At 42.5% G+C, this 16,849-nt stretch overlaps 1 protein-coding gene across 11 annotated transcripts in view; it reads right to left on the minus strand.

The window, feature by feature from the left end:
* NEK10 (NIMA related kinase 10) overlaps positions 1-16,849 on the minus strand; it is a 224,615-nt gene that overhangs the window by 188,766 nt on the left and 19,000 nt on the right. For 10 of the 11 annotated variants that reach the window (XR_006222036.1, XM_042998421.1, XM_042998420.1 and 7 more), the window contains exons 4-6: positions 12,460-12,590; positions 10,813-10,911; positions 1,815-1,899 (exon numbers count right to left, since the gene is read on the minus strand). Coding sequence is in view for 10 of the 11 variants with exons in the window: in XM_042998421.1 (XP_042854355.1) it covers positions 1,815-1,899; positions 10,813-10,911; positions 12,460-12,590 (315 nt within the window). In the remaining variant the exon portion in view is untranslated. Of the gene's footprint in view, positions 1-1,814; positions 1,900-10,812; positions 10,912-12,459; positions 12,591-16,849 lie in introns of those variants that run through there. The other variant, XM_042998422.1, reaches the window with a different exon arrangement.

Genomic DNA, 16,849 nt, shown 5'->3' on the forward strand with positions numbered 1-16,849 from the left:
GGCAATACTTTGATGGAGATCAGCAGAGTAGGACACAACGGTCATCAATTTTCTAAACAAACAGAAAATCTCTGAGGCAAATACTTTGCTAACTTCTATAAGTCAGAAAATTAGAGCCCCTGCTAAAAACCTACCTTCATGAGAGTGAAAGGAGATGTTATTAATAATTAAGTGGGAACAAGGAACACATACTGGGACTGACCCGGGCAAAATGGAACACGTGGTCCACTGTTATTACATACACTGCACACAGAATTGCAAACGGCCCTTCAGAAATACATGGAATGCATAGTTCTGTACGGCTGGTCATGGGAAAAAAAAAGGATGCTGTCTTCCCAAAAAAACTCTGAGCAACCAGGACAGAAAGCCATTTGGACAATGCCCTGAGTCACACAGTCAAAGGGCTCACTAAACTATAATAGCACAAGGCCAGCTTAGAATACAGAACGAAGAAGTGGTGATTCGTCTAAAGGAAACAGGTGGCACCACCATGAATCCTAGGAGACTCAAATCAGAGCGGGCTCTGTAGCTGACTAGTACGAAACGCTTTTTTTAAGTGCCAAGGTTGGAAAAGATGGTTATTGGGGTAATGAAGAGAAACGCATTCCGACGCAAACAATTCATCAGTAAAACCAAGTCCAAAGTAAAAGATCTTTGGAGTGGTCTGAGCTTCCTAGTAGCTCATCAGGACAGGGTGTAAAAGGAGATGCTTCTTAGGGGGGAAAAAAATCTGTGAAAACACCGAAGCACGTATTTAGAATAGGTACGTTCTAAATATTTAACATTGGCAAGCAGTAACAATGACTAAATAAGCGATCTTGAGGCTTTGGAACAGTGGTTCTCAAACTGTGGTCCCCTGACAAGAAGCATCAGCTTCACCTGGGAACTTACTAGAAGAGCAGATTTTCCAGCCCTCCCCAAACCTACTGAACGACCAGCTGTGGGGATGGCCCCTAGCGATCTGTAGGTCATCCATGTGTTTCTGACACACAGATGTTTGAGAACTGCTGCTTTATGGAAGCAGCTGTCTACCAGCCGATACTAGAAGAAATAATTTTGAAGGTCTGGGTGAAATGTTAGGGAAGCTTGTTTTTTAGAGCCTCACTGCTAAAGCACTAAGTCCTTGCTGTGCAACGTGTGGGCCATGGACCAGTGGCATTGGCGTCTTCTGGAAGCTTCACAGAGACGCAGAGACTTGGGCCTCAGTGTGTACCTGCTGAATCAGAATCGGTGTTTACAAGATTCCCAGTGGATTCCTGTGCACGTTAAAATTCAAGAAACACTAAACTAGAGACAGCAGCACACTCCAGTAACTAGTGAGAGGGGGGAAAGTTTCTCGGCCTCGCAACCCCCATCGGAGACCAGCGGCAGGTCCCGTGCTCACCTCCAACTTAGGTGTGGGCAAGGGCCCGGACTCTGGAGCAGCTGCTAAAACCGCAGCCTCTGCCTTTCCCACGGGCTGCCTCGGGAACTCCCTGAGAAGGCCCCCACTTGTCACTGCTGACTTTGACCAAGGGAGCTGCTTAGCCTTGAACACACTCAAAGGTGTGGCCTGAACTGCCAATGGTTTAAACATACGCCAGAAGTCCCATCCACTTAATACCATAGTTAATACAGCAGAAACATACAGATTTGTTTGTCCCTATTAAATTGTTTCTCATATCTTTTTAAATAGCAGTTGAGATACCTCCTAAATTTGAAAGCTATTGAGTTGTGAGACAGGAAAAAAAAAAAAAAAAAAAAGCTAACACGATCCCAGATCTTTACTTCATCTTCATAACAAGTAAAAACTACCTTTATTTTTTCCAACCAACCTGATAACATGGATCCCTCATTAGTAGTCTCAGACAGATTAATACTCTCAGAAAGTGAATAGATGGGGCTCGATTAACCCACTCTCTGAAAGAAGAAAACAAGAGAAAGCATGTTTGCCCGTGTTGAAGAGGCCAGTGTGACAGTTCATGAACAACACAAAACAGTGCAGGACAATAAGGGACACACAAAGGAATAGCATTAGTTTATTTCGAGCATAATCTACAACAAGGACTATTATTTGGTACCTGAACACTTAATCCATGTTAGCGTGAAATGCATAAAAACTGCCATCATCATTTGGTTCGTACTGCCCTTGCTGACTGAGGGGCAGCGCCTGACCAAAAGAAATAGCTAAAAGTTCCAATAATTAAATTTGACTTAACAAGAACTTATGCCCTAATAACCTAGGATCCATTTGAAAAAATTATACGCATACATCTTAAGAAAAATACTTTTATTTCATTCTTAAGCACATTTACTTACTAATCATGTGTGTGCTCCTGTAAACACTAAACAAATTCTCAAGCCTTGTGATCAGATTGGATACCACCACCTTCTCCTCTTCCACCTGCTTTTCACCTCGTACTTGCTTTTTATCGTAACAACCATGGAAAACCCAGCTTCAGAAACATACGCCATCATCGAAAGGAAGGTGGCCCAATCTTAATATGGAAACCATACAGCACCTTGAGCAGTTGGCACTGTATCTGACAGATATTGCATAGCGTTCTTCTCCTTGAAAATTTCAAACACTCCATGACACCCTGGGGGTGCTCTGTAGCCTCCAGGGCACTTTGGTGGGCAGTTTGGGGAACACCGTGAAAAAGCATTTCCTTGGATCAGTTTCCCCAGAAGCAGACCCTGAGATGAAGGTTGGTGTACAGGTGAATGGCTAAGGATGTAATCTCAGGGGAGACCATGGAGAGTGGGGAGCACGAAGGAGAAGGGCAAAGACAAGCACGGGCACCCTCTCAGCCAACACTGTCTCACACGGTCCTCTAAGCTAGCCCGACAGTGGTGCTTGGTGCAAATGTTAACAAAACACTAAAACAAAGAGTGTCTGTTATTCCATAGTTAGCCAAGAAAAACTGAGGAAGATAAGGAAAGCTGTTCCAGACTAGAAGCCACATAACTTCTCCCACCCCCACAGCTGGGTTACTTATGCATCCAGCAAGGTTAGGATACTTTAAAGGTCTGCCCCTCGGTCAAGTGGAACATTTGCTTAAGCTGAGGTCCCAAGCCAACCCTTGCCTGGCCTGCCTCATATTAATCCTTAGCATTGGTGGTAGAATACAGCTTCATCTCCTCCACGGTCCTGAGAAATTCAGCTCTGCTCCCAAACCTGCACATCTCAAACGTGAGTGCACGAGACCGACCCTCCTCAAAGGCAGGACGAACATCTACGGTCACTGCCACTGGAGGTGTCACGCCCCACCCTACCCCCTTCCGCTCCACCCCAAACCCCTCACTATTCCTTCCAGAAGGAAGTTGGCAAATATGCTTTTCCCATGTTCTTATATTCCCGGGGATGTCTGAGAGCTCCTGATAGGTTAGAGCACCCCCCAACCCCCCCACCCCACCCCACAGAGGCCTGGCTACAGACAGAGGCTGAACAAGACATCCCAAAAGCATCACTGGCTGAGAACTGCTCTCCCCGCCATCACCAGGGCTCCCGGCAGGAGCTGCCCACCACACCCGCCATCAAACCCTGGCCCTCCTCTCGCCCAGGCACCATGACAGCGACACCTTTGCTACGGAGGCAAAGCTCAGTTTCCGAGAATAAAGGCAGGACTCAACCCATGCCGGTGCCGCCAGCCAGGCACAGTTAGCCAAGGCCGTGCCATCGTTCATCCCGACTTCCCTGCGTTGAGGAAAATACTGCAAATTCGAAATGCGCTTTGAATTTAAAACAATCACCTATGGGGACACTTATTCTGAGACTCTTATTTCAGACAGAATACCTCTAATCTTTATAAATAGGGAGAGGGCACATGACTACTTTCCCCTTCAGGTGCTGGGGTCAGCTAAAGATAGCACGGAGCCTGAACTGGAGTGCAGAGATCCGACATCCCAAAGACCTAAAAGAAATAATGATCAAGTTGCAACAGCTGCTAAAAACCTAATGAGGTTTAAGGCTGATTGCTTTTCATTATTTAAGAGGAAAAGCCATGAGACATATCAAGAGGTGATTCAAGCTATAAATATGTGTGCACTGGTATTTTTCCTGTTAACTATATACAATCTTCATGAGGAAAAGTCATGACGTTTGCAACGTTTTTCATATTAAAATAAATACAAAAAGCTTTTTTTCCCCTATTTCCTCCCCCCTATAAAAAAGAAAAAAAAATATGCCAGGATAGGCTTTTTAAACTTATTATTATTGAAGGAATAGAAATAAATGAAGAGTTCCAGAAAAGTCTGAGTTAAAGGTTCGGTTCCAAGCAAACGGCATTTTTTGTTTTGCAATTTTGGGACTAAAGCCCAAAGCTATTAATATTTCTACGTGATTCTGGCCTCTGCTGTTATAAATGTAAATAGAATTCCTGGTGTCTGAGTCCTCTGGCTTCTGCTCTCTGAGCGCTGACCTCTGAAGGAGCAGTTGTTCCTTCCTTGGCTCCCAGCCCCTAACCCCCCACAAGGACGCAGCACATGGGATGGAGCCCTGGTATTCAAGAGGAATGGCGTGTTCTGTAAGATGATATATATCTCTGTTTGCCAAGAGGTGGGGGACTAGGAAACACACGACTTAGTGCAACCAGAGAATTACACAGAATAATAGCGGCCGGCCATAAAGACGGGTGCTCTCATTGTATTGAGCCAGCAACTGCAGCCCGGAGGAACCCAGAGGCTGGCCCAAGGCTGCACAGGAGAGCAGAGCTGGGGCCTGACTCCTGGGTCCCTCCCCGCCCCAGCACCACTCCAGGTCCCACAGGCAGGGGTGACTGCAGGGACAGTGACTCTCCAACACGTACACTGTGGGAGCAGGAATGTTCAGCACAGCAGCCGGGGGTCCTCTGGGGCAGCTCTGAAAAAGCTGTCTGTCTGCAAAGACAGCGTTTCCCTGGAGGGTATGTCCCAATATAGCCGCCGCACAGCAGCGGATTCATGAGCGGGCAAATATTTATCCCCTCTTGTGACTGAACTTTTGCCACTTCTTTCACAGGACTATTAATACAGAACAGCGTGATCAGCTCCCACGGCCTTTGCCCATGACCACCTGCCACATCGCTTTCAGCATCACGCTCCGCTTTCAGTACAAAACGGGTAGGAAAAGTGGCACGGGCAACACAGCAACTGAAATGTGGTCGCAGGGCCTTCACCGTCTTGCACGGTGGAAGAAACCCGTATGTGATGTGAGAGCTCCACGTAAAAAGCAGTCACGAAGCTGCGGTGTTGGAAGGTAAATACCACACAGGACAGCCAAATGGTCTGAGGTCAGCTGAACCCAGGGACGGATGCACAAGCCAGAGGTTCACCCTAGTCCTCATTCGTACCACGCTTCGCTCTCTTTCTCACTCAGAATAAGCGGCATCTTCATGGTGACATGTCATTTAAACCGTCCCTTCCATTAATACACAAAACAACAACAACAACAACACTTCCACCTCCGACTCAAAATTTAAGAGTGGAGAAATTCAATCAAGCCTGTTTCAAAATAAACATTATCTCGCATTCATACAACAGAGCCCTGTATTCTTTTTGGAGGGGGAGAGATGTTAGAAAAGTAAAATTCACATCCAAATAGCCGTGGTAAGACTTAGAAGAAAAAAAAAGTATGCGTGAAGAAATTAACTACAAATGAATATTCAAGGCATCTTTACCGGCTTATTCCAGTATTCATAGCGGGTCTTTCTTCTTCCTTTGTGTTTCCCACTAAATTTAGCCCCAAATATGCGCCCAACCGGAAGTCCATCCAATGGGTTATGCTAGTCCCTAAAGTCAGAGAGATATTGAGCAGAAGGGACTGCCTATATGTGTTTCTTCTACACAGTTGATGGAAGTTTCAGAGGTAGAATGGTTTCAAATATTTACTCATCACCTACTGGTAGCCAGGCATGGTTACATGCCCAGGGTAAGGCAAAGGACAAAACCGTGGACTTGTGTTCATGGAGCTGACCTTCTAAAGGGAGAAGAGCAATAATAAAAACAAACAAAATAAAAATTTATACGAGGTGGTGTATAATGGAGGACAAGAAAGTTTAAGGGTTTAGACAGTCCAGGGGATATTATTTTAGGGAAGTCAGAGAAGGGTTCTCTGGGCAGATTAGCATCCAAGTGAAGTGAGGAGTGAGTCTAGGTCAGAACAGCAGAAGAGTTAAGTATATAGTCCCTGAGCAGGAGTGTGATTGTTTGTGCAAGCAATAGTAAGGAAGTCCGTCGGGCTGAAGCAAAGTGAGCCAAGACAAGGTATTAGGAGCTGAAGTCGGAGAGATGGCAGGAGCCAGATCTGTAGGTCTTTGGAGAATAAGAATAGGGACTTTGGAATTTTTATTCTGGAAAGCCACTAAAAGGCTCCAAGCAGAGAACTAATATGATCCAACAGATTTTTGAAAGGATCCTTTAGGTGGCAGTATTGAGAACAGTATAGGGAATCGGGGATCAAAGCAGGGAACCAAGTAAACTTACTGCAATTGTCCAAGTAAGAGATGATGGCAGTTTGGACCAGGCAATAGGTGGGGAAGAATAAAGCTGAGGGAGGGCAAGTTGAGCAAGAAAAATCAAAAGTCCTGTTTTAGGCATGTTAGCTTCAAGATCTCCAAAGAAGAAAAAGTCCACTAATCACTAGGTAAAAGAAAAGATGAATTGAGAGTAATTATATACAACTTATAAGGCACAGTCTGTCAGAGCAAAGCTCTCCAAGTGTTTGGGGATTGGCTGATTTTAGCCATGGAAATGTGGTCTCTAGACTGTATCTGGAAGTCACTGCCTGGCTCTCAGAAGGTCATGTACTAATGGGAAGCTGTCATTTATTGGTTTGGCCACGTTAAAATTTGTTCCAGTGGTTGCATGTGGCCCAAGAACAAGCAGTGCTTTCCTGGAAAGGCTAGAACATTTTAATTTCATACCTGGTGGATATCCAAGTGATTGATTTTTGCAATCTATTTCCAAAATATGCCACATTTACAGTAGATATTTCAGAAAACGGGATGTAAAATAATAAGGACACCAACTTGTTCTTATTAGAAAAGTGATTGCATTTTTGGAGCAAAAAAGTCATGCTAAATGGATCAGGTGGTTCTCTTTTAACTGAAATGGCAGAACCTGGTATATATACTTACTTCCTCAAAAGTTGCAATATTCTGACAATTGTAGAATAATCATACCAGGAAGAGACCAGCTAAGTGAACCCACTTTAAAATAACACCAAACATATTAAATAGCAGGGAGCAAGTTTCAAGGAAAATCTTATCTTAAAAAATAAACTAAGATATATTTTATTTTACATTTCACAAAATTTAAGTTATAACCGCAACTCTGCCCTAATAACTAGAACAAAGCAAAAATGGATTCTGCTGACATTTTGGGGCACACTTTCTCTGACCAATCACATAACATGATCCAACATCCTTGAATTCACTTTTGACTTCGGCAGCATAAAGAGGTTCATTTTTGCAAATATATTAGAAAGAGTCATCAATTTTTCCTAAAGGCCTCTCCTAACCTTTGTGGTCCAAATGCACTTTTTTGAAGTCCCACCTTGTCATTGTCCTCGTTAATACCCCTTCTTCAATTTGTCAGTGGTCTAATTATGCTGGCGCCTCATTAGCCAGATTCCAACAGCTTGGCACTATAATTATTTTTTTAGTATCGTCAGGATATTCTACATCTTTAGCCACATTTGCAAGTTCATTTCACAAGAAAAACTATGTTATATTTGCACTGTATTACAGGATCTGCACATCATCAGGCAATCAGCAAGGAATGGACCAACAAAGAGGGAGCTCAGAGGAACAGATACACAGAAGAGATCCTTGAGTAGAGGTCAATTTTATAAGTAGTTAATTAGAGGATATGCCAATGTTGTGACAACTTTTTCTTTCCTATGCAACCTCATAACAACCTGGTCTTGGATACCCAGCACCCTTTGTACTTTCCTGGACAGGCAGGTGAAATGGAAAGGGGGTGGATTTATTTTCTAACTAGACTCTCCAATAGATGACATTATGGCTGAATGAAAAGTTGGAAGATCAAAATTTGCTTTTGTACTCTGCCATGAGTCAAGATTTGTGACCATGTGTAACCAGGAGTAACCTCAGCTTCAGGGATGCTTCTTTCACTTGCCCTCTGAGATGTACCACGAGGTGTCTGCAGTGCTTACTGTGTTACCTTATCTGACCCTGGATTAACAACTCCCATCTCATTTCAGATGCCGCCTCGCAATCTTCACTTCTGAGAACAAGGGAGTAATCATAGGCCAATCTTGGGAAATGCACCCAGAAAGGAAGTATCTAGAAGTATGGTTTAGAGGAAGACTGCAGTGGGGAAGAATGAAATAGAACAACAATAAGAACAGCATCACTGGGGCATAAATTGACAGAAGACGTGGAAGGGCTCACAGTCCACACGTGACACAAAATTCCAATCAGCTATATCCTCAGGGTAAAATTGAATGGCATAACATCCTGAATGTGTCCAATCTTGTCTGCAGCCTGAATTGGACCAAAGACCAAAGTCCACACCCCTCAATCTCCCCCAGTCTTTAGTTGTAATAATATAAATAGTTTATATCCACCATATTTTCCCTTGTATTGGGATAGTGGATAATTGTTTTGCTGACCAGAGTAGATGCTGAGTCCCTAGAAGAAAGGGATCATGTGTTTTATTCATCTTTGTATTTTCAGCCTCTCTTCCTTCCCCAATGCTTATTCCCTCTCTTCCTTGCACACAGTAGATATACAAATGTATTCAAATGCATTGAATCCAAGCTTTCCAGCCAACATTAAATCTGATGTTGGCAAAGAAATAGGATAGGAAGCTATACCAGAAAAGTCCCTGAGATGTAATTCTTCTGTAAGTCTAAATTTAGAGGGGGGGGGGGGAGGTAATTCTGACTATCTTAGCAAGGTCATATGGGGTGAGGAACAATGGAAGACCTTTACACTTAAGCCATCTTTGACCCAACCTTGCTTTTAGAATAGAACTGGACGTAACAATCCATCAGCAGCCAAAGGATGACATAAAAGGATGCCCTTGATGTTCAACATTCCTAAATTCCTTCTCGTACTATGAAGGCAAAGAGATCTATAATCATCTCTTCCTAGTTTGAAGATTTCCAGGGACTACTCATGTTGCAAGCCAGTAATTCCATCCAATCTAAGACGCCTCATTAATCACTAAGAATTTGAAAAGGTCCTGACAAGAGATCTCTTAACTTCAGAATTGTTAAGATCTTTTCAACTGTTGGATGCCAACCCTTGCCCAATTAGTTTCCCTAACAATTTCTGCATCTAGTGCCCTCGGAGTGGGGACACAGTGACATGTCTCACATCTTTAATTCTGCAAGTATTCTTCCTTCCTCAAAGTACTGACCCAATAAATGGTCTATGAGACATCCGTTGAACAGTCCATGATAGCCGTCTTCACAATGAATTAAAGAACGTCATTTCCTAATACCATTTCAGGCATAATTATTCTGCTACTAACCATCGTTGTACTCTGTTCGAGCTCAGGGAGAAAACAGTTCAGGGCAATTTCAGGGCCTTTGTAGTGTTCATTAATCTTTCAACAATCTGAGTATACTGTCAAGAACTGAGCAGGGACCCGATTCCATAGCCACGATAAAGATTTTAGGCTTTTTGTATCATCTGAACCCGTCCTATAATCCTCTGCTTAAATCAGGTACAAAGACATAATAGATGCAGTCCCAATCCTGGATTGCTTTAAACTAAACAAATGTATTTGGCAGCCACTGTCCAACCCTTGAGTATTTAATACCAAATAAGCCCCTTCTAAAGATCAAATTGTTAGGCTGCCACTTAGGCATGTTTTGTAGCTGATTCATCATGGAGGACCCACCGGGATACTGTTCTATTTAAAGTCAGCTATTGCACTGGACCAAGTCAAGGTCTTATCTTGCTCAAGACATTAAATTCTTAATATTTCTCCTATTTTCCAACAGGAGTAATTTTTTCCCATCTCACTGGGGCAGAATTCAGATATCTCAATCGAGTCACAAAGCGATGCAGAAGATTCACGGTTCTTTATAGGCATCCTTTCAGCCGCTGCTTGTCAGGAGAGAGCCTGGGCCTCCAGGGAAGAGTAGAAGGCAAGGTCCTATCCATGTAACAATGCTGGGAGCCACCTTCATAACTAGCAGCAGCATAACCAGCTCTCGCTTCAAGCAGCCCAGAATGAATAGAAAATTCAGTCCTGACTACAATCCAGCACTAGTCAATGGCTCACTGAAGACGCCTGATGTTTGTGAGACAGAAAGAGGTCTTGCTAACCCTTCCCCATAGTTCCAACACTGCACTTGTGTTAAGTGCAATGAAGATCAATAGAGGGAACATTTAACTTGGTCCCGAGAAGAAACATCATCATTGGGCTGTACTGGGGGGTACACATTCATCCTTTCCCCAAGGTCAAAGCTGGGGCAGCCCATTTAATCAGTCCTTGTATCAACTGAAAAAGTGTACCATGAGGATGTTGGCCAGGGGGTTACGCAGTGTCTGTTTCATAAGGACCCTGGCAATAAACTCCTGAGTATCCAAATTCATAGTAAGAAAAATAAGAAAAACAGTGTAACATGGGTGTTTTCCCATTTTACCTCATCTGTCACAAAATTTGGCAAAATTCAGTATTTAATCAGAGTGATTTTAATGAGATCACTTGCAATGCCTATTCATTTGCCTCCTTCTAAATGATATTTGCTCTGTTTTATCCTTTAAGGATGTTGTATCCAATCTCATAAACTGCTTCAAACCATATGCTAGAAATAAGATATATAAGATATGCCATTCATGTGTAAATTGTTGGTCTTTTCTGCGACAGTCTTACCTGCATATGAGTCTATTTTTCACCAAGGCTGTAAAGATCTCCTGAAACAGTTTATGCTGCGGATGTTTACTGAAGTTTCTCTCATTCTTGTAGTTTATACTGAGATTAAACAAACAGAAAAGCATTTTGTAATAAAAATTATTTAGCCTGTCTCAAAGTTAGCAATGCAGGCAAAGATCATCTCTATTCATGCAAATATTGAAGGATTCTCAGGATTTAACACATTATTAAAGGCACATGTCCACTGTTAAAAAAGGATTAAATTATAAAGCTAATAATAAAGATTATAATCAAGCATATATATTTCATTTTACCATTTAACTAAAGGATTCCCTATAAACACTTAATAGCTAAACTTGTTCAGAAGGAGGAAAAGGGTATGCAAAGAGAAAGAATGATTGGTGCATATTATCTAGACACCGCATTAGGCTGTAAACAAGTTTCTGTGGTTGTTGATTGTTTGCATATGGTGTGTGTGTGTGTGTGTGTGTGTGTGTGTGTGTGTGTGTGTATGTGTGTTTAACAAAGCCTGGAGGTATCCCATTTTCGGCTTCTTTTTTCTGATATTACAACCCATTAAAGAGGTTATAAATACTACTTTAAATTATAAATTCCACTTTAAAACTGGGAGAGGATAAGAGATAATGCACAAAATGGTGGCACTGCTACAAATATATGTTATTTTTGTGCATATTAAAATAGACCAATTTTAAGATCTAAGCCAATAATCTGGAATTACATGAACACATCACCTCAAAGGCAAGTTCTATAGCCTTATGTTGTCATTTGTACTGTTCTTCCTTTGCAGTCTTTCACTGGTCATTGGACAGCGTGTCCCTACCCTAGCCAGGCGAGGGCATTCTTAGTACATGGATACCAGTAGACTGAATATGTAAGCATTTTTAAAGAATTTAGTGTTCCTCACTAAATATAAACCATTTACTGTTGTATGCCTTTTGTAGACTATTAAATTCATTGCCATAAAATGACAGGGAGAAGAAATCTAGGTCAAATAAATAAATGATCATTCTAGAATATTCATGTTGATATTTCATACCATTCATTATTTACACAGCACTTAGTGCCAGATGACCTCAGCACATTGTAAAGCCGAGAGACCCAGCTCCTGGAAGGCGAGTGGCCCACAAGAATGTGCAACTTCTGGCAGGTCTAAATGGTGACAGGACAGATGAATGTGGGTTGCCAGTTTCAATGTTAAAGGTGAGGTGTAATCCCTTCAACTGAAAACCTCAGTTGCTTTGACAACCACAGTCCTGAGCCACCATATCTGTTCAGAGCAACGGCTTCTTTTATGCCTCCTCATTGCTGGCAATGTATGGACAGACCAAACGCTGAAGACAAAGCCTGGAATCAGCTGAGCCAGGCCAACAACTTGGAACCATTTCCTCATAGAACAAATGGCAGAGGTGTCTCAGCAAGGTGTCCTGAAACTCTGTCGGTTCCACCTAAAGCCACTAAGCTGTTATTTACACACTATTTCTGGGAATGGTTTAAACACTGAAATTATTAAGAATCCCCATGGTAAATTCTGAAACACTTGTAAATTTTAGCTCCCGTGACAAACAAACAAAGTTTTGGGCTAATTAGAATAGGTTGTTGAAGGCAGGGGAGATACTGGATTCTTACCTAAAATTTTCAAGTTCAACAGCTTCTGTGGACTCATGCCACTGACCTCGGGTTCTGTGTCCACCCACCTTGATGGCAGGCTCAGACTTCGTCATGCTATTTTGGGCACTATCGAAGTTAATGGCTGGAAGCTACAGAAATAGAAGCACGAGCCCGTGAGGATAACAATCCAGCACAGAATAAACAAAGTAACAAAATGGGGGAAGTGGTAATTGGAGGCCGGATAAAGGGAATGAGTTTTTTCCCAAAACAATAATTAACATGATAGCCAAGTCAAATTTAGGGGTTTTCCAAGATTTAAACATCTTTGACTTAAACATTTACTCTTTCTGCCTTATGCTGTTTTATTTTTCTTCATTGCCTGTAACGCCACCTGTCATATCTTACAGTTATTTATGTATTTTCAGTCTCCCTTGATTATAACAGCAGCTCAACATGAACCAAACTTGCTCGTCTCAGGGCACCTGGGGTTTCAGTCGGTTGAGCGTCCAACTCTTGGTTTAGGCTCAGGTCATGATCTCACAGCCAGGAGATTGAGCCCAAAGTCAGGCTCTGCACACAGAGAGCGGAAACTTCTTGGGATTCTCTCTCTCCCTCTCTCTCTCTGCCCCTCCCCTGCTTGCATGTATGCTCTCTCTCTGAAAATAAATTAACTTAAAAACAACAGCAGCAACAACAAGAACAACTAGGGGCACCTGGGTGGCTCAGTCGGTTGAATGTCCGACTTTGGCTCAGGTCACGATCTCGCAGTTTGTGGGTTCGAGCCCCACATCGGGCTCTGTGCTGACAGCTCAGAGCCTGGAGCCTGCTTGGATTCTGTGTCTCCATCTCTCTCTGCCCGTCTCTCTCTCTCAAAAATAAATAAACATTAAAAATTTTTTCAACATGTAGGGGGGTAGTTCTGGGGAATCCCCAGCTCATGCTGTGAGGACAAACAGCCCTGTGGAGAGAAGCCTCCCACCCACAAACAGCACCCATTGCCAGCTATGTGAATGAGCCACCTTGGAAGCGGTGCCCCAGTTGATGTTGAAAGAATCATGGCTAGTGGGCACCCAGTGGCAGAAACCTGAACCAGAACCATCCAGGCTAACTGCTCTGAATTCATGACCTGCAGAATAGGTAAGACACAGTAAATGATCGTTGTTTTAAACAACTAAGTTTTGGAATGATTTGCTATGCAGTACTGAAAAATAAATCCACCACAGAATAAACTACGAATCTGCAAGTCCATATGATACAAATAAATAAATAAACAAAACATGCCAGAGAAATATAAAACCGTGCCCCACATTCTGGCCGCATTAAACCGGTCACTTGTCCCAGAAACCACCGTAGTGTTTGACCATTCCATGCCTGGGCATGTGCTGCAGACTGATTCCTGATCACCTTTCAGGGCTCAGCTCAGCCTCCTGGTGAGCACCCGCCTGAGCCTTCCCGGCAGAGCTGTTCACTCCGTCCCTGGTTGGCGTTACTGTGTGGACCTCGCTTATAGCACCTATCATGCCTGATACCCACCTCTGCCTTCAAGGTCAGAGTCCCTTGGGGTGGGGGAGGGGTAAGCCAGCACGAGAAGAGGCTGCAAGTTGAGTGAACCAGGGTTTGTTGTGGCAGAAAGTAAAGGAGAGACAGGGTGGGCCATGGACCAGGATGCCAAGAGTATTTCAGAGTATTCCAGACAGACTTTTACAGGCTGCAAGACAGAGGACATCTGTGTGTACTCCAGAAAATGAGAGGTACCTGAGCAGCCTGACCAGCATGAGCGGAAAGAAGAAAGACTACAGGATGAAGCACAGAACTTTCCTAAAAATTTGACTGTGTCACTTCTGCTCGGCAATGTCAACATTCCCTGTTGCTTATGGGCTCATACAAAACTGCAGACGGGCCTTCAGACGCTGCCCAATTGCCTCTAGTATTATGTATCACTCCTTCCAATAGAAACATCCGGTCACCATTTTACTTAAATGCTTGTTATTTTCCTTGCTTCAGATACCTGATTATTCTACTCATTTCACCAATAATACCTTTCCACCAATTCCACTGATGGAAAACCAGCCCATTTCTTCAAGAACCATCTCCTTCCCTGTGATCTGAGCCAAAAGTGGCCTCCTTATGCCTGTCAAAACCCATACACCTACTGTCTGCACCCTTCATTCAGGATTCCTGTCTTGCCTGGTCACATCTATGAATGTCTTTTCTATACCTTATCTCGCAGAACACGAACACTGTGCCTTATACCTTTTCTTTCCACAGTATTTATCAAAACTTCTTCTATTTCGGGGCAATTAACTAGTCTGTAATTTGTTTGTTCTTCATTTGTTCTTTCTTCTATCTTTTTTACTTACTGCAAACCGATTTCTCAGCTCCCTGTGGCCTTGAATGTAGGGGGGAAAAATCTGAATTCCAGCTCTTGGCAGATTACTTCAATATTGGTGAAAACCTCTGGTGAAATCTCCAACCAACTTTGTCATTTCACTTTGCTTCAATAACCCTGGGGCAATTGTTTTCCTTGAATGATTTGTTTTACAGGTTAGGATTATTGTAACCTTGTTATGACGAAGGGGGCTCCTCTGTCCCCTCAGTGTGTCTCTGTCCCCAGTTGTGTCACACTGTGGGACCGTCCCACAAAACAGCAAACTCTAACGTGGTTAAGCAAGACACACAGAGATACACAGAGCAGTCAAGACAAAGAACGAAAGTAGAACATTGGGACACAAGGAAACAACAGGGAAGTGACTTGGCTCATTAGAGATTCAAATAAAGGACACTCAGTTCTTTGCAAGTCTCTGCCTAAACCGCAAAGCAAATTTCCTCTGCAACAGATTAATTGGCCATTTTTGGTCTATTTGCAAATAACAGGCCAGGTCTTGTTAGAACAGAAATTCAGGTGAGTGAGCCTTAATCCCAAATTACCCTTTTCAAATTGACTGCTAAAAATCTCAGAGCCAAATGTGTGGCCCACTTGCTTATTTCGATGGGCATTTCTGCCTCACTAACTCTACTTTGTCCCTACCCTTGTTCTTCTTTCTTCTTTGGTCTTGGCTTCAATTTATCATAAATTGTCATACTTCATGTATATCCATAAACCTCCTTACTTCCTTCTCTCACAAACAAGATATAAACAAATGCTGGATTTGTTCTTTCCAATATCGTTCTTCTCCATATTATTTTACTATAAAGAGAAGAGGGTATTCAGAATAACATTTATCGTTGCTAAATTAAATAGAATTAGGAATGAATTTTGTGAACCTCAGGACCTTCATATTAGTGAGGGCATTTTCATTTTTTCTTAGAACCATCTACTTTCTGAATAATTCAAGGATTACAAATATGCATTTTTGTACATATGAAACAGCTGACAAAAAGTTATGCCATGTGAACTTGTCAGACAACAGACTGCAAATTCTAAAATTTGTTAAAGAAGAAGAAACTATTAAATTCACTTTAGTTAACCCCTCCAAGTGTTAACAAGGAAGTGGTGTTGAAAGGGGATACAATAGATCTAGTCAGCATGAACTTCAAAGTTGGAAGATTAGAGGCAAAAACAAAAGAAAAAGAAAAAAAAAAAAAAAAAAAAGACACCACTGGTGTTTCTTTTACCCTGGCCATATGGTTATACATGCTCATGATGTAACTCAATTTTTAGCCACAATTCAATATGAAAAAAACTGACCAAGAACTCACTGAACGAAGGCTACACTAAACCAGAGGCAAAGTCAAAGTTGCCGGCATTGGGAAATATACAGTCTGGTCTGGAAATAAGACACGTAGACAAGTGTTTCCAAAATGAGGAAGACTATAAGGCTACAACTGTGGGCGGGAAAAGGTGCTTTGGGAAGACAGAGATCACTTCGAGAATACAAGATAAAAGAAAGCTTGTTTGCAAAAGTGGTGTCGTTAGATTTGGGTCTTAGAAACAGATTAAGATATTTTAAGAAAGAAATTTGGGAGAAGGACAAATTTGGGAGAAGGGATTGCAAAAGCAATAAATAGAAGTCTCTGACATCATGGTTACATCTTAGGATGGACAGGGAGAAAGAATGGGAACTACAATCAAAACCATATGCTGAGTCACCTTGCTTACCTTCTAAAAAAGAATGGATGTGATGTGGGGCAATTGTCCGTGAAGGCTTGTGAGCAGTAAGCCAGGGAGATTCTTTTAGCAGAGTAGAGATAGACAAAGAGAAAGAGTGACTGCTGACACACCTGGATGGGAAGAAATTGCTCCTGGGGGCCATAGCACGAAATAACAGAGAAGGATTGATAGGTGAAAAGGTATTTTACAACCGTGTTTACTCCGAATCAAAGTTTATCCAACTATTTTTTGAACTGGAATCTCATTTCCCAAGTCATTTAAAAGACAACTCAGTGGGGAGAGGCATATATTGCGAAG

The sequence above is a fragment of the Panthera tigris genome, chromosome C2 (genome assembly GCF_018350195.1).
Source record: "Panthera tigris isolate Pti1 chromosome C2, P.tigris_Pti1_mat1.1, whole genome shotgun sequence".
Classification (NCBI taxonomy): domain Eukaryota; kingdom Metazoa; phylum Chordata; class Mammalia; order Carnivora; family Felidae; genus Panthera; species Panthera tigris.